Here is a 25,842-nt window from a genome sequence, read left to right as displayed (position 1 = left end):
GCTTAGTAAGAGTCTTCAATAGATTAGTAAGAGTTTTCAATAAATAATTGCAAATCATGTAAGATAACTACATTATAAGAGAAGAAGGAGAGGGTTTTTTTTTAAACCTTTTGGCCAAAAAAAATATAGTAAGATGGCAAAATCTTATTTACTTAGTGCATTGCCCTAACTCCTAATATAGTGCCTTTGGCTTTGACATGTGAAATCAATCACTACAATATGTATTCTGTAATAGTGTTCCATTGAGACTCTTAAAGGAAAATATTTGTAGCTCAGGGTTAAAAGGAGGAATACACTCACTGAGACTCACAGAATCTCTCCCAAAACAACTTTTCTAAGTGTTCCCATCTATCTGGAACCAATTTTGAAGTCGCCAGAAGTGCCCATGGAGGATACTAAATTTGTCTGCAAATAAGAAAAAAAAATTAGTTTAGCAATCCATGTAATTTTAGTGTTGTACACAGTTAGCTTTACTCCAAATATCTTTGCATTATTCCCACAAACTAGACAAAAGTATATAAAATTGAAAAATAACTAAATTCCCTCATTTTATGTGGGAATTTCATTCCAACCTTCTGTTAATGAAAACTTCAGAGATCAAGACCTTGAGTCAATGAGAATTGAGACATGAACTTTCAGAGCTCTGGAAAATGCTTGGCTGAGTAGGTGTGCTTTCAGACTTGTAATATAAAATAAGACAATGCGGCTCAGCCATGGTACTCTTGGGTGGAAAAAATCTCCAAAGGCATATCATCCTATTTTCATAGGATATAACTTCTTAGCCAGGACAGAAAACCTAAAACAAAGGTAAGTCTCATGTAGGAACATAGTATCATTACCCCAAGAAGGTAAATCAGACTAAGAATCTAATGTTATATTGTACCAACTATAGTAACAGAATTCTGCAAATGTGATTGTGCTTTCCCTTCCTTGGCTTTATCTTTGTGTGAATCCAGGAAAGGCTTGTCTGATATGTTTTCTCACATTATTTTTTTAGCCCAGGCTCACGCCCCTCTTATTTGTCTGCTGCCTCTTCCTCCTACCACATACCAGGTATATGTTTAATTATTTCACTGTACAGTATAGAAAAGGGGTATGTGGGGTGCTCAGGGAAGGGTAATATCTCTGGTGCTCCACTATAGCAAAATATTTTTAAATCAATTTTTTTTCTTATCTACTTGAAGAGGAACCATAAGTTCATCTATCTTTTTTTTTTTTTAAATTCAACAGCGTTTCTTGCTTCCACCACAGCTGTTCATCAAACGGGCTGTCTCTGCAGAAGGTGGAACCTCAGGCGCGTTTGGTTAATTTGCGGTTCAAAGTGTCCTGCGTAGAAGATTGCAATAGCAAGGTTAGCGTGGTGAGAATTGGCCACACCGCATTTCTAGTGGGTCAAGTCACAAAGCATGTGCGGAGGGAGAGGCGAAGGCAGCCCCCAACTTCCCGCCTAAAAATAAGCCTGCCCAGGTGGCCTGCCTCGTGGGAATTGTCCACCCGTGTTTCACGGACGACCGCTTTGTGGCTTGGGAGAGAAAGTCAGGAATAACGACCAGCCGTCCCCTGTGCATTCGAGAAGGGGAAATGCAGCTGGTGCAGCCTCCCATCTCCGCATCCTCCGGCTAGAGAGAACTGCACCTGTTGGCCTCCTGCACAGGCACCATCTGCCGCAGGGGAGAAGGCAGAACTAGAAAGCGGGCTCCCTGCACCATCGGAAGGAGCCCCCCGCCCGAGGTTAACATCTCCCAAGAAGTGTAACGTGTAGCCACGTCCCTTCAGGCGGACGCGTTCCCCGCCCCGCCGCCGTCCCACCTCCGTTTCTTCTCCGGGCAGGCTCCACCTTCGGTCACCGATCTTGCACCGGAGCCACTGCGCTCCTTTACGCCCATTCCCGCCCGCCCGCCCTTCGTAGGGACGGCGCCTCAAAACGCTGGCAGTGCGGGAGAGGCGGCAGCGAGGCTCTCAGTGGCGGCGGCGGTGGCGACAGCAGCGGCAAGTAGCAGCAGCAGCAGCTCCCCAGCCGGCTCCCTCCAGTCTCTATTAGCGCGTGAAAACGGCGCCTTGGGCAGCAGGTAGGGAAAAAACCCAGCCCTGCCGCGTCAGCCCCCTCGGGGCTCCTGAATCCAACGCCTGAGGTAAAAGAAAGAAAAGGCAGCGCCCCCCCCCCCCCGCACTCGGGGTTCTTTTCATGGACTCTTCTCTCCCCCCCCCCCCTCTTCTTTCTTCCCCTCTTCACCCCCACTCCCCACCCCATATAGTGGTCTCTTCCTCGGATGAATTGTGTGTGTGTGTGTGTGTGTGAAGGATTGCATAGAACGCGGGGTTCTCCTTAGTATTATCCTTCTAAGGGGAGGGGAGCATCTCATTATGGAGGAAAGAAAGGGGGTGGTGGGGTGGGTTGCCTGGGAAATCAGGAGGACAGATGGGATTACCGTTTGATGCATGATTTGTTTTTATGGGGCTTTGTTCTATCTGGAATTGGGTCTGGATAAAATGGATTTAATCCCTCCTCATGCAGAATCCTGGCATCTGAGACAGAGCAGGAGAAAACAGGGGTCATTCGGTCTCTTTTATCACCTCAAACTATATTACGCCTGGTCTTTAGGTCAGATTCATCTATTCGCCCCAAGGCCTTAGAAGCAAACCCTTCCCTCTGGTGTCCCCTTTGCACTTACATCTACCTTCCTCATTCTTGTCTGCAAGCTGCCTGAGAAAATTTCAAAAAGAAAGGATGGTGTATAATTATGTACACCAAAGGTCTGGGGGGGGGGCAGGAAGAAAGGACCAGTCTCCCATATATGCCCGTATCTGGGATGAAAGGTAGACATTGTCGACTAGCAATCATTTCAATAAAACTAAAGAACCTTTTTTTTTTTCAACATTGAAAGCCTATCTTATGTCTAAGATACCTCTTGATTTATTTATTTAATTTATTTATTTCTTTTTGTCAATTGCTTACTAGATAATAGGTATAAGTAAAAACATAGTTATGAATACATGGATACATATAAGAAAAATAAAAAAATAAAAGAAACAATAGGACAGGGACGGTAGGCACAGGCACGTTGGTGCGCTTATGCAACTCAAGAGCCCCAAACTACTACCTGTTAACATCAGCACTGGACACCACCTGTTCTTTATCCGTTCTTTCCTGCCTTTTTCTCATGTGGGGTTGGGATTTCTAACAGGAGAGAGGTTGGACATTCTGTGGAATGAAAGAATGTAGAACATATCTGGAGGGTGGGAGGGATAGTTCAGTTCATTTGTAGCACAAGATTACCACATTCAGTCCTGGAGCTAAACCTAATCATCCAAAGCATCATTTTTTTCAAGCAGATAAGGAGCTGTAAAAAGTGATGTTTCTTCCTGAATTAATTCACCAGCATGCTATATTTTTTTGCAAAAGGGTTGTCTTCTGATTGAAATGTTGGTCAAATACAGAATTACAAGGTCATAGTTTTTGCAATGACCTCTTTCCCAACACTCTCAAAGTTCTTAGGTCAGGTTTTTGTTTTTGTTTTTTGTGGGTAAGGGTGGGGCAATTATCCAGCACTTTCTTCTGTATTTATGCAGGAATTGAATGTGTTCTGCTTCAATTATTCATTTTGATGCAACGGAAATTTCTGGCAGCTTCTCTTCTTCCAGGATCTGATGTATAACAAGAGACTTTTTGAGGATATCATCCCATTCAGCCATATGGTAACTGTCTTTGTTGCAATGTTTGGAAAGAAAGAAAGAAAGGAAGGAAGGAAGGAAGGAAGGAAGGAAGGAAGGAAGGAAGGAAGGAAAGGAAAGGAAAGGAAAGGAAAGGAAAGGCAAACAATAGTAAGGAAATAAAGCTGGACCTGGAATTGGTCTCTAGATTGCTCTGTATTTCACTATGAGACTATTAAGTTTACCTTTGACATTCAGGGTCAAAGCAGAGGCAGGAGTCCTCAGGAATCAGTCCTGATTTTTTTCCCCCTTTCATTCAATCATATCCAATTCTTGGAAACTGTCTGGACAAGTCCCTATAGTTTTCTTGGCAAGGTTTTTCAGAGGTGGTTTGCAATTGCCTGTTTCCTAGAGCTGAAAGAGAGTGACTGGACCAAGGTCACCCAAGCTGTTTTTGTGTCTAAAGCAGAACTGGAACTCACCTTCCCCAAATTCTACCTTGATGTCTTAACCACTTCATCAAACTGGTTTTCATCCTTAGCAGATATAACTTATCCTTTTCTAAAAAATCCATAACCTCTCAGATCTGATTTTGTCCAACTGTGATATTTTCTGGTTTCGTGAATCAGAGTAACAAATTGGTATTTTGGAATTCTGAACATACTTAGAACTCTCATCGGTTACTTCATTCAGTTCTCTGAAATATAATCCATAAAATCTTGATTAGATCATTTGGACCAGTAATTTGTCATGTTTCCTCTTCCAATAGTCTTTCACACTTAGTCTTTTGTTTCTATAACAGTAGCATCCAGTTTCAATAGACTAAATTAATAGGTAACATAATCAATGCATGCAGATCTACTCAACTTTGATGATTCAGTCCATTTAAGGCTTGTGTCTTATCCCTTCTTGGTAAAATGAAATGTTATGTAATAGAAGAAAGAGGTCAAGGATGGGAATCAAAATAGGAAGAGGTGAAGAGCCAGTGCTGTCTCGATCAAGGTGAATAATACTAAAACTGGACAAGTCATCCAAAATAGAATATCTGAAAAACACTTATCTTTCCTGCTGAACATCTCCATCCTACTAAATTTCAATTTAAAAACCTGTTCTATCAAATCCAGATCCTCACAGAGTTCAACAGCATTTTCATTCTGTCTGGTTATCATCATCTTATCGCTGGTACCAAACGCCAAGCCACTAATTGATCTTTCCGAGTGACTTCAGGTAAACGTTATATACGAAGGGAGAAAGATCCCAGCAGGAATGAGGGAGGAGACCCACAAGAAAATAGCCACTGGGTTGATCTGTTCCCCCAACTGCAACTGCTACTAAGGATGGAGCAAAACCACTACAAAACAGTGCCCACTATCCTAATCCTGAAAGACAGTCCAAAAAGATGCCATGATGATGCCGATGAGGAGGAGGATGAAGAAGATGATGATATGATGATGATGATGATGATGATTATGATAATAATGATACTAGCAGCAACAATTTGGCAAGAATATAACCATTGACCACAAGTTTCCAAGCCTTTTTCTACTGCTTTAAGGGCTGTTTTGTATGTTTATGTGGAAGCTGAGATTCTTAAGGAATCTCATAGTCAAGAATTTTTTTAAAACAGAAAAAAAAATCCTCACCACGTCTTTTTCTTTCTTTTTTAGATAGATAAGATAGGTAGGTAAATAGGTAGGTATATATTTTGGGAATTAACATTGGAGTTCTATATTAAATAAAGAAAAATCTTGTTCCAATTTTCTTTGAGTGCAATAATCACAGTAAATTTAATATTTACTTTCTGTTGGTGTTCCGATTGTTGTATATCAATTGCCCTGTTTAGTTTGCAAAAATATAATAATGTAATCTCTGATTCATTCAATTTCTGAAACATATTCAATAACATTTAAGCCCTGATAGATGTTTTGAATTATGTGCTGTGTGTTTCAAATTTGGTCAAGTCTCTACATTTTCCACTTTGCGTTTGCAATTCCTTTTGAAAGGAAAGGAATATCCTTTTATTACTTACTTGGATATATTGGAACCAATGAGGCATTTCTAAGCATACCAAGAAGAACAAAAGAATTCTTCTTAAAAAACAGATTAAAGATTACATTTTGCAATCTATATGAATTGTTATCTCTCCACTGACTTTTTAATACATTCATCTTCATGAAAATAAACAATATTGAAGCAAGAAGCTAAACAGCTTCTTCTGTAATTAACCCATATTTTAACAGCATTATGTGGAATTGAGTAATAATTGATAGATTGCACACTTCTGTTTGAATCCAACCATAAACATTTATGCAAGTCTTCTGAGAATCCTGCTTCTTAAATACAGCAGATATGACTCAATCTTAAACAACTGCCTTGATAATCTAGTTTGAGATTTGTCTGGGATATTCCAAGGATTCTTGTCCCTTCCAGTCCTACAATACTATTATTCTATGTTATGTTACATTACAAGCACTTAGCAATCTGTGCATTGGATAAGGCACAGCTTAAGTCATACCTACCATCTAGTTCTTACACTTCTTCTCTTAAATCAACTTCATGGGTGTTGTTATTTCCAATCCAAGAAACTAAAATCTGAACTGTCCCAGTTGCTGCCCAGTTCTTTGTGAACTAAAATAATGCCACAAGTGGTATTTCTTGTATTATTATTCAGTTTGAAGTTAGCAATGCTAGATTTGCTCAGAACTTCCCCAATATTTTTTTTTCTTTTAACAACCCTGTAATCCCTTGCATTGGGATGAAGCTGGAGCGACTGAATGGAGTCCGAGCATTTACAGGCCAGATGCCCTTCTGATGCCTATGTGGAGTTCGCAGCAGACAATTACTCATTGTGGGCAGAAAGAGAAATATCTGCCACTACCTAGGATCGAACTCACAGCCTCCTGATTGTGAGGTGAGAACTTCACCTCTAGGCCACCATACCACTAAAACGTCCCCAATATAATATCCACTAAATTGGATAGGGAGTTGCATTTATAGAGTGAATATGGAAGGTCCACATCAGCATAGACTTTACTCATACCCTTTCTCATAGTTTTTTCCTCTTCCTTCTGGATTTCCTGAGAAATTCCAGAGTTCACCAGATTCCCAACAGAAGTTAAGCTCAGATTGCTCTGTGATATGAATAAGAAGCATATTATTGTCTAAAAGCTTGATCTTGTGCCTTGTTCTACAGCAGCCTATCCATATAATGAAGAAGTACCTGGGGATATCCTTCCCCTTCTTGCCCTTTTTCTCCACTTAGGAGGCACTTGAAAGGATCACAAAGGATGGTGGAGTAAAGACAATGATCCAGCTTTCTCATTCCTGCATTGTGTCCATTGTAATTTCTGGCAGTGATGTAGCACATTCTTATCCCATTGAGGATCAGGATGCAAACCCTATAGCAAGTTCAGAGGCATCAATTAGCAAGACAAGTATAACTCTTCCTGTTAACACAAGACTGCTGGGTGGGATCTTAAAATGCCAATATTGCAACATTAAAGTCTGAGATTTACTTAATTAGTTTAGTTTTACTGTACAAATACAGTATTTACACTGTCCAGTGCTTTTTCCTTTTTCCTTTTTTTACATTCAGTCATGTAAAATATACTAGTTAGTAAGAAATGCCCCAGGCCTACTGATGTATGTATTTTCTCAAGCCTGTTCCAACATTTTACTATCAAACCTCCCCTGTGTAAGTTAATCCCCTTTGCTCTAATGAGTAAAGAACAAGAAAGAAAATTCTTGCTGTGTCGGATCAAAGGGTTGAGGTTTCCAGTAGGAATAACTCAGCCAGGAAAAGAAACTGATCACAATATTAAAGCATATGACAGATTACAAAGATGTGTGTGTGTGTGTGAGAGAGAGAGAGAGAGAGAGAGAGAGAGAGAGAGAGAATACTTTATGCCTCGAAATTCTAGACCTAGAAAACCTAGAACTACACCGCCTTCAGTCCGATCTAAGTATAGTATATAAAATCATATATTGCAACCTGTCAATGAATACTTCAGCTTCAACCATAACAACACAAGAGCAAACAATAGATACAAACTCAAGGTTAATCTCACCAAGCTTGATTGCAGGAAATACCACTTCAGCAACAGAGTGGTCAATGTCTGGAATACTCTACCTGACACTGTGGTTTTTTCCCCAAACCCCAAAAACTTTAACCTTAGACTGTCTACTATTGACCTCACCCCTTTCCTAAGAGGTCTGTAGGGGGCGTGCATAAGCGCACCAACGTGCCTACCGTCCCTGTCCTATTGTTTCTTTTATATACCCTGTTTCTCCAACAATACGGCCTCCCCCAATAGGAAGTCCCAGCATGTTTTACCCGGCCTTATATGAGAAACACGGTATATTTTTATTTTTCTTATATGTATCCATGTATTCATAACTATGTTTTTACTTATACCTATTATCTTGTAAGCAATTGACAAAATAAAAAATAAATAAAAGGGGGGGAAGGGAGAGGGAGAGAGTGTGAGTATTTTTTCACCATTGCATTACACATACATCTTAACACCACTGACAGCTTGAGGCCCTTGGGAAACGTGAAAAGACTTTTTTTCAGGTCACAACTGTTGATTAGGTTTCAGCAGGCAAGATGCTGACTACAGGAAAATCATTGATTGAGCATGCAGGTTGCATTCCTAGACGAAAAGGAAGAGTTCCAATTCCCATTCTCTTGTGGCTACCTAATCCAAATAGTAAGAATGATAGAGAAATGCATGGGGTTTGTATGTGTGAATGAAGCCAGTTTGGTCTAGTGGTTAAGGCACGAGGCTAGAAAGTGGGAGACTGTGAATGCTAAGTCCCACCTTATCTATGAAAGCCAGCTGGGTGACCTTGGATTAGCTGCTAAACCTTCTGTCTCTCAGACAAATTCATCTTGAAATTACAGTCTTTTTAGATCTTGTGCTGCAGTTTTCTTGGGACATAGATATAAATCCATGTACTAATAAGAGTAACAAATGAAAATATACTAATGAAAATCAATTTTTAAAAAGGACTGTCAAAACACCAGTATAAAAGTGTATATCGTTTCCCTTTAAATCAGGGGTTCCCAAACTTGGCAACTTTAAGACTTGTGGATTCAACTCCCAGAATTCTCCAGCTGCTGGCTGGATAATTCTGGGAGTTGAATCCACAAGTCTTAAAGTTGCCAAGTTTGGGAACCCCTGATTTAAATTCTCAAATGGATGCCTAAATTGAACATGGTGCACTGAAGACTGAAAAAATATGAAATGGGTTAATTTATTTATAAACTTTATAAAGATTGTTGCTGCTACACAACCATCAGAAAGACAATGCAGAAAAGGATGAAACTATTTATTTTTACTTTATAGAAAATGAAACTGATCTATAAATCATATAATTTTATCTTTGCAATAGTGGCAAATATCTGTAGCTCCAGGTGTAGGATGAGGGTGGGTGTAGGATGAGAGGGGGAGGATATGTTCTCTGAGCCTGTTTCCCCCCTAAATTCTGCTGAAGTTGTTACCCAGACTGGTAACAAAATGTTCAGAAACCAACCCACAAGCTTGAAGAATAAACCATCACCCTCATAATTTTATCTATTTTGTATCTCTGGATTGAATCTATGGCTAATCTGACCTCAACGATCTTGTGGAATTCACAGCTTAATTCCTAAATATATTCTTCTAAATAATATAGAAGAACTAGTACAGTAAGTGAATCCCTCAACAAGGACAATGTATTTGTACTACTAAGACCTGAATCTGAAATTTTCCAAAACCATAAATCTATCTGAGAAAATGACATTTCATGGAGCTGACGTATTGTCTAGTTATTTGCCATGAATTAAGTATGAATTATACAGTAAAAAACTAGACTGGCACTGTTCTTGAAGTGATAAAATGTTAAATCATATGAAAGGAGTAGTTTGATTTTTTTTTCTAACTGGAAAATTACTACAGCATGAAGTTGAAAATTACTATAGCTGATTGACTACAGCATGAAGTTGAGAAGGTTCACTAAATGATTTGGAGAAAGAGGGAGCATTGGATGACAGAAGTTGCTGAAGGAAATACTTTGATCTAGAAAGCATGCAGTTTATCTTTAGTCTGATGGTTGATCAAAGTGCGGTAAGAGGAATGTCATTGGAGCAGGATAATCAATTAGGTATCTTGAAGAAAATTCAAGGGTAACCATTTTTATCCATCCACCTACATGAGAAAGTTTGGTAAAACAGTTAAAACACCAGGCTAGAACCTAACTGGTTCTAGTTCCATCTTAGGCATGAAGCCAGCTGGATTTGAGCCATTCACTTTCTCCCAGTGTTAGGAAGAAGGCAAGAGTAAACTACTTCCACAAATCTTTGCAAGAGAAATCCATGAATCTGTCCATGAAGTTGCCAGGAATCAATAATAACTTGAACACACACACATATATCACAATTTACTTGGACTTCAGTAAGGCATTTGATAAAGTAGACCACAAGGTACTTCTTGTTAAACTAGAAAAAAAAGTGGGTTAGAGAGTATCACCACCAGATAGATTCGTAACTGGCTGACCAACCGCACTCAACATTCAATGGAAATGTATCTACATGGAGGGAAGTATGCAGTGGGGTACCCCAAATCTTGGTTTTAGCTCCAGTACTCTTCAATATCTTCATCAATGGTTTAGATCGGGATAGATGGGGAACTCATCAAATTTGCAGACAACATCAAACTGGCAGAAATAGCTATCACTCCAGGAGATAGGCTTAAGATGCAGAAGGATATGGGCAGACTTGAACATTGGGTCTTATTTAACCAAATGAAATTCAATTGTGAAAAAAGTAAAGTTCTAAATTTAGTCAAGAAAAATCAAATGTATAGGTACAGTATAGATGGTTTCGGGCTCAATAGTAGTAATTGTGAGAGGGATCTTGGAGTCCTAGTAGAAAATCACTTAAATATGAGCCAGCAGTGTGCTGCAGCTGCCAAAAAAGCTAACGCAGTCTAGGCTGCATTAACAAAGGGATAGAATGAAGATCACATGAAGTGTTAGTACCATTTTATAAGGTTTATACTATGTCCAGTTTTGGTCACCACAATGTAAAAAAGATGTTGAGACTCTAGAAAGAATGCAGAGAAGAGCAACAAAGATGATTAGGGGACTGGAAGCTAAAACATATAAAGAATGGTTGCTGGAATTGGGAATATCTAGTCTGATGAAAAGAAGGACTAGGAGTGACATAATAGCAGTGTTCCAATATCTCAGAGGCTGCCACAAAGAAGAGGGAGTCAAGCTATTCTCCAAAGCACCTGAGGGCAAGACAAGAAGCAATGGGTGGAAACTAATCAAGGAGAGAAGCAACTTAGATCTAAGAAGAAATTTCCTGACAGTCAGAACAATTAATCAGTGGAACAATTTTCCCACAGAAGTTGTGAATGCTCCAACACTGGAAGTTTTTAAGAAGAGGTTGGACAACCATTTGTCTGAACTGGTATAGGGTTTCCTGCCTAGGCAGGGGGTTGGACTAGAAGACCTCCAAGGTCCCTTCCAATTCTGTTATTCTGTTATCATTGCAACATTTTAACATGAAAACAAGACTGTTCTTGTTTAAAAGACTTGATCATTAAAGCATCACCACACCATATTAGAGTAAGAGAAGATAGAGCTTAAGAAAACAATCTTTGTCGTACTTTGGAACAAGTATTTCAGAACAGCAGATATTGTTACAACTTATTTTCCTGTTACAAACAGTTCCTGTTGAAATAAAACATCTAAACCAACAATGACAAAATGTGAGCTTTGAAAGTGGGCTTGGGAATCTAATAACTTCTAAGCTCTGGAAATCTCATTAGTGGATGACAATTCCTATCTCATCATTTATATTACTCCAACTGGGCTGCTCTTAGGTCTTGGGAAAAGGAGAACATATAAGTATGATAAATAACATTAGTCACTTTAAGATAAACATGTTTTTCATTATATGAAAAAGAAAAAAAGAACAAACAACCAGTATTCTCTAGGAAGATACAGAATTCTAAGCAGTGCACAGATGCTACCAAGTTATTTACCAAACACTCAGAAGAAGCAGTGCTATAGTGCAAATCCAGGAAAATGTGTCCTTTAGATTAAATTACATGGACTAGTTTTCACATAGTATATTTTCGGTACTGTAATTCACATACCCTTGAAATACAGTATCTTGGGGAAAGATGATGTAGGAACAGTACAGAAAGAAAGAATTAATCTCACTCTTCATACATAATCTAATCAATAATCTCCCCCTCTACCACATTTCATCATTTTAAAAAATAGCCATAAAACCCAAACTAAACCAATTTGACCTTGAACGGCCTTGTCAGTTCTGAGAGTATCTCGAGAAAACAGATTGGCAAGCATCAAAATTTACATCTTTTCAGACGATTCGGACAATCCGAATCCTACTGGTGTCTTTGAGTAGGCTAGAGCTAGACGCAGTGGACTGGTGAGATCACTGCCCTAATTTTCATCCGTTATGCTAAACATCTGTACCTCTTGGCAGAAAGACTTTGCACGCACGCACATACACACACACACACCCCTCTGTGTTATTCACTAAGCAACCCTTCAATCTGGATACAGCCATAACAGTATTTAGAATTGTGGAAAAAGCTGTTATTGAGCAGAAAAGGCCCTCCGGCTTAGACTGTCAATCCAATTATGGGACTAGCATTTCTATAACTGTGTCTGCTGACCTTCAGGGCAAAGAAACAAGACATTCATGCTGACCCTTTATAATGCTGTGGCAAACAATTGTGACCTGCAACCAAATCTTGAAAAATGGAATGCTCCTGACTATTGTCAGGAGGCGAGCAATAGGATTTCATTTCTTTTCCTCTTCTGTTTTCTGCCCTTTACCAATCAAGGGAGTCCACAAAGTATGTTGAAAAAAACAAAAGCAAGATGGCTACCAAAATTGTATAATTGAAGCTTTGTACATTTTTTAGGTCTATTTAGGACATCCTGCTACTCACTTTGCTCTTCATTTCACAATCTGTCCTGCTGTGTACTCGGTCTTTGCTGACCTACTTCATGGGGAATTCTATCCTGGGTTGTCTCTCACCCCAATTTTGTGTGTGTGTTACTCTTAAGTCTGTTAATATCTTCTGGTTCTGTTATTTGAGCTACATACAGTAGAACATTTGAATACTTGAGATAGCGATTAGTAACAATAATTGGTCCTGTGGATATTATTTCAGTTATCAATTAAAGCAAGAAATGAAACCTAAATGAAACTTGTAGTCAAACATTCTTGGTAAGCTTACCCAAACTGTCCTTCTCAAATAGGAGGTTTCGAGAGTTGTGGGTCTAATTAATACAACTACAGGAAGCCAAAATGTAAAATCACCGAACCGGTAGTTACACTGGTCGGATCCCACCCCTGAACATGAGGATATACATACATACATACATACATACATACATACATACATACATACATACATAGGGTGTAGAGTAAGAACGTAAGTCATCTTATTCACACATTTTATTCTTTGGTGTTTGTTATATCTTTGGCACAATTACACATTGGAAAATGTTTGCACACCTAAGAAGACAAAGGCAAAGGAAGTGTGATGGTTCTCTTCAAATAGTGTGTTTCTCTGCATGCTCTAAAATCCTGAAAGCATCCACAGTAAAGAGAGAGTTTTTGAGATTCCTTTTGAATTCTCATGAGAGAGATAAGTCATCCCTTCACCAGCATTAGCATCAGTTAAATAATGTTCTGGGAGACCTAAAGGTCCTCTGGTACCAGAAGGAACAGCTGAGAATTTCTGCCATGATTAAGCACTGAAAAAATGTCTAATATGAAGAGAGAGTCTCTCTGGGACCAGAAAGCTGCTGAGCAATTGCTGAAATAATTGTACCAAATGCACAAAGCAAGCTGAAGTGAAAGCATTAGAGTTCAGTCCTTCGAACTACCTATTGAGGATTTGCTCATTCAGCTGTGGCATATTAACCTTGAAATCCCCGTGTGGTATATTATTATAATGCATAAATGATACGAATCACTCCTGCTTTAGGACATTTCAGCAAAGGTAGAAGCCTCTTCTAAACAAAGCATTGTCTTATGCTATTTACGTTGATTATATTTTGTGACCTAATTATCAGAAGCCAATGATTAATTGGGTCACAAAATATAAACTGTAATGTGAGGGTTCTTTACTTTCCAAGGATTGGGCACAGTGGCACAGTGTAGTATTGTGTATCTGTACACAATGATTTATTGCATTCCCCTTCAATAGTCTATTGCTCTGGATCAAGTCCACATTTCTAGGACTTTGCAAGGTGATGTTGCCACAGAACTATGTCTTTAATACTCAGACTGTTAACACTCAGTCAAACAAAATTCTCAAAGTAGCACACAGTTTGCCTTTTTCCAAAAGTTCTTCCACTAGTTGGGATGATGTGCTGTTTCAGTGTGGTTGTTCCTTTTCTAGTTGCTGCTCAGCTCCAGTGCTGGGCTCCCTCTCTAAGCCATTTTACAGAGTCAGCCTATTGCCCCCAACAACCTTAGACTGTCTACTATTGACCTCACCCCTTTCCTAAGAGGTCTGTAGGGGGCGTGCATAAGCGCACCATCGTGCCTACCGTCCCTGTCCTATTGTTTCTCTTATTCTTTTATTTTTCTTATATGTACCCATTTCATATATTCACAACTATGTATACACTTGTACTTATTATCTTGTAAACAATTGACAAATCAAATAAATAAAATAAATAAATAAATAAACAATCTGGGTCCTCATTTTACCCACCCTCAGAAAGATGGAAGGCTAAGTGAACCTTGAGCCGGTGAGAATCAAACTCCTAGCAGTCAGCAGAATTAGCCTGCAATACTGGATTCTAACCACTGTGCCACTGTGGCAAGATATGTTGCTCACTGTAGCTTATGATCTTGACAGTTCAGTAATATCCCTCTTGCCTGCTTATAATAGCTGCCAACCTCCAGATGCTGCCTCCACTTCCCCGTCTGTATGCCATTTACTATCACCTTTACTGCTACACCCCACCCCTCCTCATTCAGTCTTAATATTTGCTTTGTAAACTATAAGCCTGGGTAGACATCAGTACATCCCTGAAAACACCTGGGTGAGGCTAAATTAGCCAGGCAGCTGCAACATGGCCATGGATGTTTGTGAATAAATGGAAGTAAGAATGAGAAGTGGAGGGATGGGAAGAGTTATACATGATTGCAGCAACTCTTCAGAAATGCAGGCAACAATCCCAACTTCCCCCTCCTCACGCATTATACATTAATTTTTAGGGTGCAAAAAAAGAATTTATATAGAGGTGGTATTCAGCAGATTCTGACCAGTTTTGGAGAACCGGTAGCGGAAATTTTGAGAAGTTCAGAGAACCCGCAAATACCACCTCTGACTGGCCCCGCCCCCATCTATTCTCTACTTCCCAAGCCCTAGCTGATTGGCTGGGTCTTCTTTTGTTGCCCTGCACAGGAAAAGGGAGCTGGAAAGCAGGTTAGTGGGCTGGGGAGGGAATGGGGATTTTGCAGTAACCTTCCCCTGCCACGTCCACCAAGCCACACCAAGCCCACCAAGCCACGCCCACAGAACCAGTAGTAAAAATATTTGAACCCCACCTCTGGTTTATACTGTGTATATGATGAAAACAGTCAGTGGATAAAACTAAAAATAGTCCTTAGGTAAGGACAGTGATTGGGAACAGAATTGTGCTTGCTGAAAATGAGGTCATATAGCTAGCCCTTGATTTACAATCATTCATTTAGTGAGCATTCAGCACTGAAAAAAGTGACTTACAATTGTTTTCACACATCTGTTGCAGCATCCCCGTGGGTCCCATGATCAAAATTCAGATGCTTGGCAACTGGCATGTGTTTATGATAGTTGCCATGTCCTAAGGCAGTGATGGCTAACCTTTTTGGGCTCTTGTGCCAAAAATTGCAAGCGCGCCAGCATGCCCATTCTTGCGTGCCAGCACCCAGAATGCAATGCGCCCCCTGCGCATGTGCACACAATCCCCACCCCCACCCCCTTACCTGCACTGCGCCTCACAGCTGATTTTTCGGCTGGTTTGAGGCCTTTTTCGGCCTCCCAGAGGCTAGGAAAAAGCCTCTGCAAGGCTTCTCAGGCCGAATTATAGGGCCGTTTTGTCACTTCTGGTATTACAGGAAGTGACAAAACGGGCCTATAATTCGGCCTGAGACGCCTTGCAGAGGCTTTTCCCAAGCCTCTGGGAGGCTGAAAAAGGCTTCAAACCAACCCCCAAAAATCAGCTGTGAGACACGGGCATGCACAGTGAGGTATGTTTGCCTGCGGCTCGCGGGCCAGCACAAATGGCTCTGCATGCTACTTGTGGCACGCATGCCATAGGTTTGCCATCACGGTCCTAAGGTCATGTGATTACCTTTTGTGACCTTCTGACAAGCAAAATCAATAGGAAAACCAGGTTACTTTAACAACTGCAGTAATTCACTTAACAACTGTAGCAAGAATAGTTGCAAAATGAGGCGAAACTCAGTTAACAACTGTCTTGCTTAACGTTTGGAAATTTTGGAAATCAACTTCAGTCAAAAGTCGAGGACACTGTGTAAATCACAATGTCATGCGACTGCATCACTTAGTGATGGCAATCCCAGCAGTCTCTGTTACCGTCATAACTCCAGGACTGTCCAGATCATTAAGCGGGGGGATCACGTGATCTTGATGTAGGAAGAGGCTATAGTTCCAGGCAAACAGGCCGATGGGTGAGACCCAGGGGAGGGAGGGCAAGTGCTAAAGAGCACAGGGCAGATGCCAAGGAGCATGGGCAGGCGTTAGGGAACACAGGCTGGCAAGTGCAAGTGTTTCTCAGGAAAGGGAAGGGACTGGAGCCTTGAGTCACCCATGCCACATACCACTGCTAGCCAGAGCAGTCTTCCCTCCAGGCAACAAGTTGGGGATGTTTCCATAGTATCTCCCACACATGTGGTCATGATGCCTGGAAGTGACCCTGGATGGCCACTCATCTGAGGCCTTCCTGCATGGCAAGGCAGCTGGAGGGGAAGGCAATGGCAAGGTTCACTGTGCATTACATAGCCAACCATAGATCTGGAGGCTACCTGGTGTCAGGGAACCCAGTAGAGTGAAGATGATGAATGTCAGCTGGAGGAGGAGGGAGTTGTAAAATGAAAGCTAGTTGCCAGGCTCCCAAGTTTCAATCACCTGACTGTAGGGGCACTGAATTGGCTGTTACTTTGAAGACTGGTCATAAGCTGATTTTTTTCAGTGGACGTAATCTGGGGACTACCGGTATACATCCCCATTCATGGACCTCTCACCACAAATCAGAAGGAATCTGATAGTACATCTTCTAACTAAGAAATTTAATTAAAAGGCATAAGCTTTCACGCGGTGTGGCTCACTTCAACAGATGCCTGGAATAATGTCAGAATATTTAACATTGCAGGACACTTTATTGCAGTTCTCAAAGTAACCTTAGAAAAATGAGAGTACCTACCTGTCCCACCAGATTAGAGAGGGTGAGCATGGATCCAGAGATGCAAAGTTTCCCTGTTCTTTTAACCTTGTGGAGAGCTGTGACAAGCTGGCTTTTCTCCCAAGCATTGGACTAGGATGTGGGTTGAGCTGTGAGGATGAATGGTCTGACCTGAGGGGAAGGGTACTTTTCTTTTTAACTATTTTTTTTTGTAATGGATTGTGAGTGGTATAAAGTCATCACATAAGATAGGTGGCCAAATCAATCCTGTTAGTAAATAAATAAATCATTTGATACTAGTTGTCTGCACTGTGAATGATTTGTAGAATAGTTTATGACATATGAGTGAATCAAAGAGAAAATGGTTTCATGTCCATGCTAATCAGAGGTTTGGCAGGCTATTCATTTGATGATTCTTATCACAGAGGCATTTGAAACTGCCCTTAAACATTACAATGAATGTGATGTATTAAATGCAGTGAACTAGAAAACTAGAACTAGATTTTCTAAGGCATCTTATTATCAAATTCGGGAATATGTGTAAAATAGTCTGTTTAGCCATAGAGTTTCATTTCTTTCAACATCTTGATACGTCATCTCACTTACTGATTTAATTGATTAACCAGATAGCTGAACTGACAATATACCAATTTAAAACATGATTAGGAAAAGCTCCATTTTCTGTAGTTAGAAAAGGTATTGCAGTTGGTTTGCAGTTTTAATGTGAGTTACAACTTACAACATTTTGATTTGTTTGACTTCCAGGGCATTAAGAGCATAGCCACAAGTGGACTCTTGTGTGGGAATTTTCCAATTGCTTCTGCCACTTCAAATAGACATCTTTTAACATCTGCTAAGTTGCATTCATCAATAAAGTTCATAGAAATCTTATCTTTGTCAACCCCAGTGCTGCCTCTGGATGGGCGACCACTAAAGGAGCTCATTGACAGTTTAGGACTTCTTCTAGACCAGTATTTCTCAAAGTTGGCAAGACATGTGGACCTCAATGCCTAGAATTTATACTGGTAGAAGGATTCTGGGAGTTGAAGTCCACGTGTCTTAAAGTTGCCAAGTTTGAGAAACAGTGCTCTAGACTTCATGATGCCTACTGTTGTGGTTCGCTGGCAGCAGGTGCGGACGGCAGAGGTCTCTGATAGCGAGGACTCGGACGAGGGGCCTGTGTGTGGTGCAGGGATGGGGCCAGGACTATCAGAGAGTGGGGTGCTGCCTTCAGAGCTTGTGGAATCTGGCAGCAGTGACGCAGAGGACCCCAGGGAGCCTGTGCCCAGTGTGCATGCGCGCAGGGCTGCTTGAAGGAAAGAGCAGCTGAAGCAGCAAGGGCAACTCGGGAGAAAGGCTGGAAGGTAATGGCCTCTCCCATAAGGAATAAAAACCAGCCCTCGGGGATATGTTCTTTGCAGGAAGCAAAAAAGTTCTTTAGACTCATAGTCCTCATTGAAGCCCTGCTTACTCCAGTTTGTTTTTGAAACTTCTGTCAGTGGATATTTAATCAGTAATTAGTCTTCTGTTCTTGGCAGCCTTTTGCAACCTTGAAAGGGCTTGCTTTTGATATCGGAAATGTTTCTTGGCTGGGAAAGCACTGAATTCCCAACGCCGCATTAAAAAAAGGTTTGCTTTTACACACAGTTTGTGTTTATTTAATTGGAACAAGGCTTGGGTCAGAACATCTACTAGAAGAGCAGTGGAGACCATCAGAAGTAGCAGCACTATTGATCTGGAATAGCCTGCCCTTGGAGATCAAATTCACCCCTCTCTGCTGACTTTCAGGAAATTGTTGAAACCTGAATTATTATGGAGGGCATTCTCTTGATTTAATATGGTGCATCCTTCATTTTTTAGTTTTGTCATTTCTGTTTTCACTGAGGTCTTATATTGTATAGAGTAGAGTTTATGATGGATGTAGTAATTTCTGTGGTACTTTACTCCCTGTAAACCAGTGAGTTGTTTGATTGCTGCAGGCTACAAACTCCAGAAACAAATAAATGGTTCAAATTCTCTTCCTCACCCAAAGTACTTCAGCAAATGTGCCATCATTTACACTGTGAGCAGCAAAAGTAGTGCTAGGATTTGGAAAACACAATGGTTCTATTTTAAATGGTTATGTGCTTAACAATGTGCAGACCTTAACATCTTTCATCATGTCCGTAATCTTCCCTGGTATTTATGTGAAGTGACTGCTTGGGCATGCTGATAACATCTGAAATGGAGGCCAGTGAAGCAGTGGTCAAAATATGTCAAGAAAAACACATTGCTGAATATGAAACCAAAGATACTGTTCTATTGCTGCACATGCTGCTCTATTGAACTATTAACTGGATCCACTAACATCTGCATGCTCTAACACCTCACCCCCATCAAGCATCCATGGAACTTGGAAATGGGGGGGAATGACTGTAAAATCCTGTTAACCGAACAAAAGTCTGATTGGATAATACTGAACATATTGTTCTTTCAGAGAATATAAATGTAGAAAGGAACCTAATGTTTTGCCTTTTCTGGATTTAAGAAATAGGCCCCGTTGCATTATGGAGGCATCTTGAACATACCTGGACCATCTTCTTGTCATTCCCAGCCTAAGTATAAATAAATAAATGACATTTTGAGTTTTAAGAAAGTCTTGCCATCACCATCCCTGAATGTACAAAAAAAACTAAAAACCCCAACCAAATGAACTATTAGAGATTTTTCAAAAAGGGGAAGGTAGTTGGGGGGAAAAAGATTGCTGTTCATAAAATAGGAATTCATCCTAAATTTTGCTGAGGTAAACACCATTTTTCAAATCACTTCTCACTCCATTACATGTGAGTCGGTTGAATCCAAATGTGTTTTTTAATCCAGTGTTAATATCTAAAGTAGGGGGAAAATGACCTCGGCATCAGTGGTGGGATTCACATTTTTCTACTACCGGTTCTATGGGTATGGCTTGGTGGGCATGGCAGGGGAAGGATACTATAAAATCTCCAGTCAGAGGTGGCATTTACTGGTTCTCCAAACTACTCAAAATTTCCACTACCGGTTCTCCAGAACTGGTCAGAACCTGCTGAATACCACCTCTGCTTGGCATGCCATCTTTTATTTTATGCTTCTGATCTCTCTATATGTTATTTGTCATTTATTTCAACTATAGGTTGCTGTTTTATGCACTGATTCCAAAGGGTGGGAAACCTTTTATTTCAGTATTTCCATGTGTAATCCATTTGCTCTGCAAAAGAAAGCAAGGATTGCTCTAAGACTGCCAACAGAGGGGAGATCTACAGCACGGGTCTCCGATCTTGGCAACTTTAAGACCTGAGGACTTCAATTCCTAGAACTTCTCAGCCAGCAAAGCTGGCTGAAGAATTCTGGGAGTTGAAGTCCATAGGCCTTAAAGTTGTCAAGGTTGGAGACCCCTGATCTATAGCACTGCTTCTCAACCTTGGCAGCTTTAACATATGTAAATGTAAATGTCAATTTCCAATTATGCCAGCTGAGGAATTCTGGGAGTTGAAGTTTACACATTTTAAAGTCATTAAGATTGAGAAATGTTGGTCTAACTCTAGAGAATATTTTTACAAATGGAAAGCACTTAAATAAGATATCCATCGCTATCCCCATCCTGCTGTTGCAACTGGCTAAAGGACCAGAAATGTGCAAGAGATCTTTTCCAAGGCGCAGTCATAGGCAGAGTGAGAAGATGGGTAAAAGACACTTTTTCATTTTTTCTTGGATTCAGTTATGAGCTTTATCATGGCTTGTTAACAGTATTGCAAAGTGAACAATGCTCTTCAGTCAAAAACTTTCATTCTGAGAGTCATTAATGAGCTTTGTGATTGGAGTAGCCCCAAAAGGTAGTTTGGATAGGGGGACGAGCTAATAAGAATGGAGATTCATTTTTCTTCTGTTATCATAGTCCCCTTTTCCTGAGACTAGAAATGTGGGGTAGCAATTAGGGTGCACTGATTTCCCTTAAGAAAACCCATGGCTCTGGAGTTTCTCTCAAATCTATTGGAGAGCATTGTCCTTTAGTGAACCATCATATACATGATTTATCAAAGTCATGCTGTCACCCTCCTCTGTACACGCTCCGAAGAAACTGAACCATGAATAAGTAGTATTACCTCTGAATGACTCTCTGCTTAGATGTAGGATGAGGGCACATGGTAGTAGCATGTCTGCAATATCAACTTTCCACCTAAGACATTCTTTGGCTCTGATGAAAGAGTCCTCTGAATTTGTCGACTGTTGATGGCTGTAGACCAGCTTTGAAGTGACAGGGAGAGACAGAGATGGCAGACAAGAGATCCCAACCACAAGGCCTTCCGACTGAGTGATGTTTTAATGAGTCTGGGAGATGGAGGACAGTGAATGGAGCTTCATGTCTTGGCAGTGATTGACAGGCTTGTTCTCAGATTGAAAGTGACCATGGATCATGTTTTGGTCTCCTGTCATTAGAATCATAAATACTGGAGCAGGAGAAATGCATTAGGTGTTATCTTTTCTTAGACCGCACCAGTGTGATTCACTGCAGTCACAGAGTTTGGATCTATTACTTTAACAGTGTTTTGCTTTATGATAGGAATATTTTCCCTTTGCATTCTTACACACATACACACCTTTTTTCAGATTTCTCAAAATCATCCTTACTGTTACTGTTGGCAATGAGATGGTGTCATTTAGGCCAGCTTGGTGGGGTTTGGGAGGAGGCGGAAAGTGGAAATGTGAGTTCTGCATTCTTCTTTAATCAAGTGAATATAATAGAACAAAGAATCAGCATCTGAATATTCATATTTTTTGGCCAGCTGACTAGCTAGCTAAATGAAATGGAGTCTCATATTTAAAAAAAAAAACAATAGCAAGAATAGCAATACACAGCTGTTAATAATTTCTGAAAACTGAAACACAAGGAGATTACAACGGTTTATTAGATGGGGAAAAAGAATTAAGAATGTTTTTAAAAACTGAACTATATGACTCAATTGGATTACTGCAGCAACAGTTAATTTGATACAAAATCAGTATCGAAAACATTTGTCTAGAGAAATCCTGTCAGTACTAAGTACAGACCTAACTTGTCCCCAAACTAATCCTACCTAATTGCATTTCAATGAGGACAAAGGCGTAGCCATACTACGTTTCCGCAGATTAACAGGTATTTTTTTCAGGTTTGAGAATTAATAGTGACAAGTATATCTATATCAGACATACTCTGTGATATTGTCTTCTGCATGTTTACTAAGTATTATATCCTTTTGCATTTTCAGTGTAAAATACTTATTCCTATTATGCTTCCAATGAAGAGATGCAGGGGTGGGATTCTACAGATTCGCACCTATTCGCTAGAACTGGTTGTTAACATTCTAAGCAGTTCGGAGAACCGGTTGTTAGAAGAAATTACTGGCCTAATCCTGTAAGGAAGGCAGGAAGGAAACATTCTGGTGTTGCTTACAGAAACTGCCTCTCCATTAACCCTTATTAACATTCTTGGCAGTACTAGACTTCCTGTCTCAGGAATATCTTTGGAGTTTTTTTCCCCTCCTTTGCTGGTACTTTGCTTGTGTGGAGTCACCATTTAAAGTTACAATGGCACTGAAAAAAGTGACTTATGACCATTTTTCATGCTTACGACTGTTGCAGCATCTCCACAGTCATGAGAGGCCAGGCAAGGAGATGCGTGTCTCGATCTGAGTGATATTGAGTTGGCCACACCCACCTACTAAGCCATGCCCACAGAACTGGTTGTTAAAAAATTTGAATCCCACCCCTGAAAAGCTGGTATCAGATGTAGCAGTGTCTGGGTTTTATCTGTTGGCTATAAAAAAGGAAGTGCAATTTTAAGGCTACTCTCGAGTTGAAAAGCAGTTTTTGAATAAACTGTCTCCTCCCCTCCCCCCCTTTTTTTTAAATAGATATGATGACTCAGCGGAAATATAAAATTTCTTTTGGCCTTCTCTTCCATTTGGCCTGCTCCTTTGTGTATGGCTTCCCTGCTGATTCTGGGACTGAATTCCGGTCTGCCTTCTCTGTCGCCAGGACCAGCAGCATGGAAGGAAGTACTGAGATGGTGATCACCTTTGATAAGGTCTATGTAAACATAGGGGAGGACTTTGACCCCAAAGCTGGACTATTTCGATGTCGCATCCCTGGAGCTTACTATTTCTCCTTCACTGTCGGAAAGTACCCCAAGAAAAATTTATCCGTCATGCTAATGAGAAACAAGAATGAAGTGCAGGCAATTGTATATGATGAACATCACCGTAAAGAGCGAAAAGTGGCCAGCCAAAGTGCCATGCTACAATTAGACTACGGTGATACCGTGTGGCTACGTCTACATGGGGATCCAAAGTATGCCCTGTATAGCAATGTGGGCCCCTATACAACTTTCAATGGGTACCTCATTTATCCAGACACCTCTAGCTACTTCCAAAATAGAGTAGGCTCTCCAGAACTAGGGAAAGAACCTTCTCAACCTCCCTCTCATGTCATTCAGCAGCTTTCCATCAACCAAAACCAAGTCTCAGAAAGACTCCTGCTTTCTGATGAACCAGCTAGACCACAGGATCCTCGCTCTGCCTTTTCAGCTGCCCGTTCCGAAAGCCTCCTAGGATCGGATGAAAAGCAAACCCAGCACGAGCCCATCACATTTGACACCGAGTTTGTGAACATTGGGAATGACTTCAATTTTTCAACTGGCATCTTTGCATGTCGTGTTCCAGGCGCCTACTATTTTTCATTCACCATTGGCAAAATGCCTTTCAAAACAATGTCAGTAAAGCTGATGAAGAACCACAATGAAGTTCAGGCCATGATCTATGATGATAACCACTCCAAAAGGAGGGAGATGCAGAGCCAGAGCATTATGCTTCCTCTACAATCTGGTGACATTGTCTGGCTCTACAGTCACCAGCATGATGGCTACGGTGCTTACAGCAATCATGGCAAATACATAACCTTCACTGGCTTCCTTGTCTATCCAGAGACTAAGACAAAATTCTCTTTAGATTCCAACATTGCTCCAGGGTCAAACCTCTAAATGTGCATATACAACACAAGAAGCATAGGAGCAATCTAGATGCATCAGACTCTTGTGCAGGTCCTGGACAAACATCACTCTTCATATGAGAAGATATAAGCATGCTATTACATGTCCAGTGTATCCCTAATGGACACTTTCCTTGTGTTTTCTGCCTGCAGAGCCATTGTTGTTTGTCTCATTCATTCCTTGAATGACATTCACAAGTTGGTGTGTTTTATTCATTACTGTTAGACATAAGACTAAAGCATGAGTCAAATTGGGGAGTAAAGGAATAGGGGGAGATAAATGAGATATGCAAATAAGGACATTTGAAAAATGCCAGAAAGGGGTTACATGGTAAAAAGCTCCCTCTTGCAGAACGTTTGAGAATTAATAACATTCTGTTGGCAAACATCACAAGAGAGGGACAGATATAATGGAACACCAAATAAAGCCCGAAACTAAAAGGATTGTGTGTATTTGTACATTTGATGTCACGATATTCAAACCTTTCCATTCATGAAAAAAAAGATCCCAAGTTTTAAATGTGTAGTATGTTTGTCGTGTATTTCCAATAATTGAAGAATCATTTGATGTTTGATAAATTAAAAAGTACTGGATATTTTAAACAAATTTGAGTACTGTCAAATCCTTGTCAAAACTATTTCAGGGAATCTAATTTTATCCACAAAACTGTTCATCTTTTAGTATTAAAAGGAACTATTATCTTGTAGGCTTCTGTAAATTTTCTTCTCCATCTAATGCAGAAATACAGCAGACCCAAAACAGATTTTAAAAAATCCAAGAATAACTCTTAACTTAACTAGATCACTGATTAAAACTGATTCCACCTGATAAATCAGCTATAGATATTTATAAATGATCGACCTATCAGTTAAAGTACCTCACGTGTGTTGGCATGTTGGATTATCACAAAAGCAGAGAATTTATGTCCCCAAAGGAAAATATATATGCATTTTATATGATGGTTTGCAATGGCAGAAGTACAATAGCTGTAACAAATGAAAAGGATCAGTTTGTAGAGTTCTTCTACGGTACTTTCCTTTTTTAAAAAGTTAAAAGATAAGCCAAGGATTTAGTTGCTAGAACATTTCTATATTTTATTTTGCCCACAAAGAAATTGTTTTGGGGAAAAGGGTAGAACTGGAGACTCCAGGCATAACCACCTGTTTCAACCAGTTTTGGTTGCTAACTTGTCTATTGCACTATTGAGCAATCATGTTAAGGTGGCATTATAAAATATTTCTTAGTTATGATCATACAGTCATGAGTTTGTAAATTTATATTTTAAAATATCATTTAGCCTTCAGAGTTTCCAGTTTCCAGGGTGAACATATGTAATGTCCTCACCTTATTTACTGTATATGTAAAACTCGTTATTTATCATTTACAAATAGGATATTCAGCATTTTATATTGCCTGATGAAACACCCTCCAACACTTTCTTTCAAATGTTCTGGATACTCTCTGTTCCCTCTGTATACAGATCCTGTGTTTGTAATTGTAAGGTTCTCCGCCATTGCAACAATATAACAGAAAGAACATGAAGAAATGCTGTTGCTTAAGCACTGCTTTCTCAAAATTATCCTGCTAAGCAGATAATTACTCTTAAAATGACAAGATCTTCCTTTTAACATGCATCTGCTTTCTTATCATTTATGCTACATGAGAAGATAATTTTTGTTCTCTAACAGTAGTTAGCC

At 40.1% G+C, this 25,842-nt stretch overlaps 1 protein-coding gene across 2 annotated transcripts; it reads left to right on the top strand.

The window, feature by feature from the left end:
* The first annotated feature begins 1,819 nt into the window (after positions 1–1,819).
* Positions 1,820–24,652, top strand: C1QTNF4 (C1q and TNF related 4). Of its 2 annotated transcripts, none has more exons than XM_087951462.1 (2): positions 1,820–2,069; positions 23,013–24,652. In XM_087951462.1, exon 2 carries the CDS (start codon positions 23,015–23,017, stop codon positions 24,134–24,136), a length of 1,122 nt encoding a protein of 373 aa, XP_087807588.1. In that variant the 5' UTR covers positions 1,820–2,069; positions 23,013–23,014; the 3' UTR covers positions 24,137–24,652. The 2 variants fall into 2 exon arrangements, with proteins under 2 accessions (XP_087807588.1, XP_026526806.1); XM_026671021.2 differs by having other exon boundaries at positions 2,024–2,132; positions 23,013–24,247.
* The last annotated feature ends 1,190 nt before the right edge of the window (positions 24,653–25,842 follow it).

Source organism: Notechis scutatus, chromosome 1 (genome assembly GCF_049901735.1).
Source record: "Notechis scutatus isolate UNSWTSFEM ecotype Mainland chromosome 1, rNotScu1.2, whole genome shotgun sequence".
NCBI classification, from domain to species: domain Eukaryota; kingdom Metazoa; phylum Chordata; class Lepidosauria; order Squamata; family Elapidae; genus Notechis; species Notechis scutatus.
Note: the sequence above shows the minus strand (reverse complement) of the source record. Positions and strands in the feature narration are given on the sequence as shown.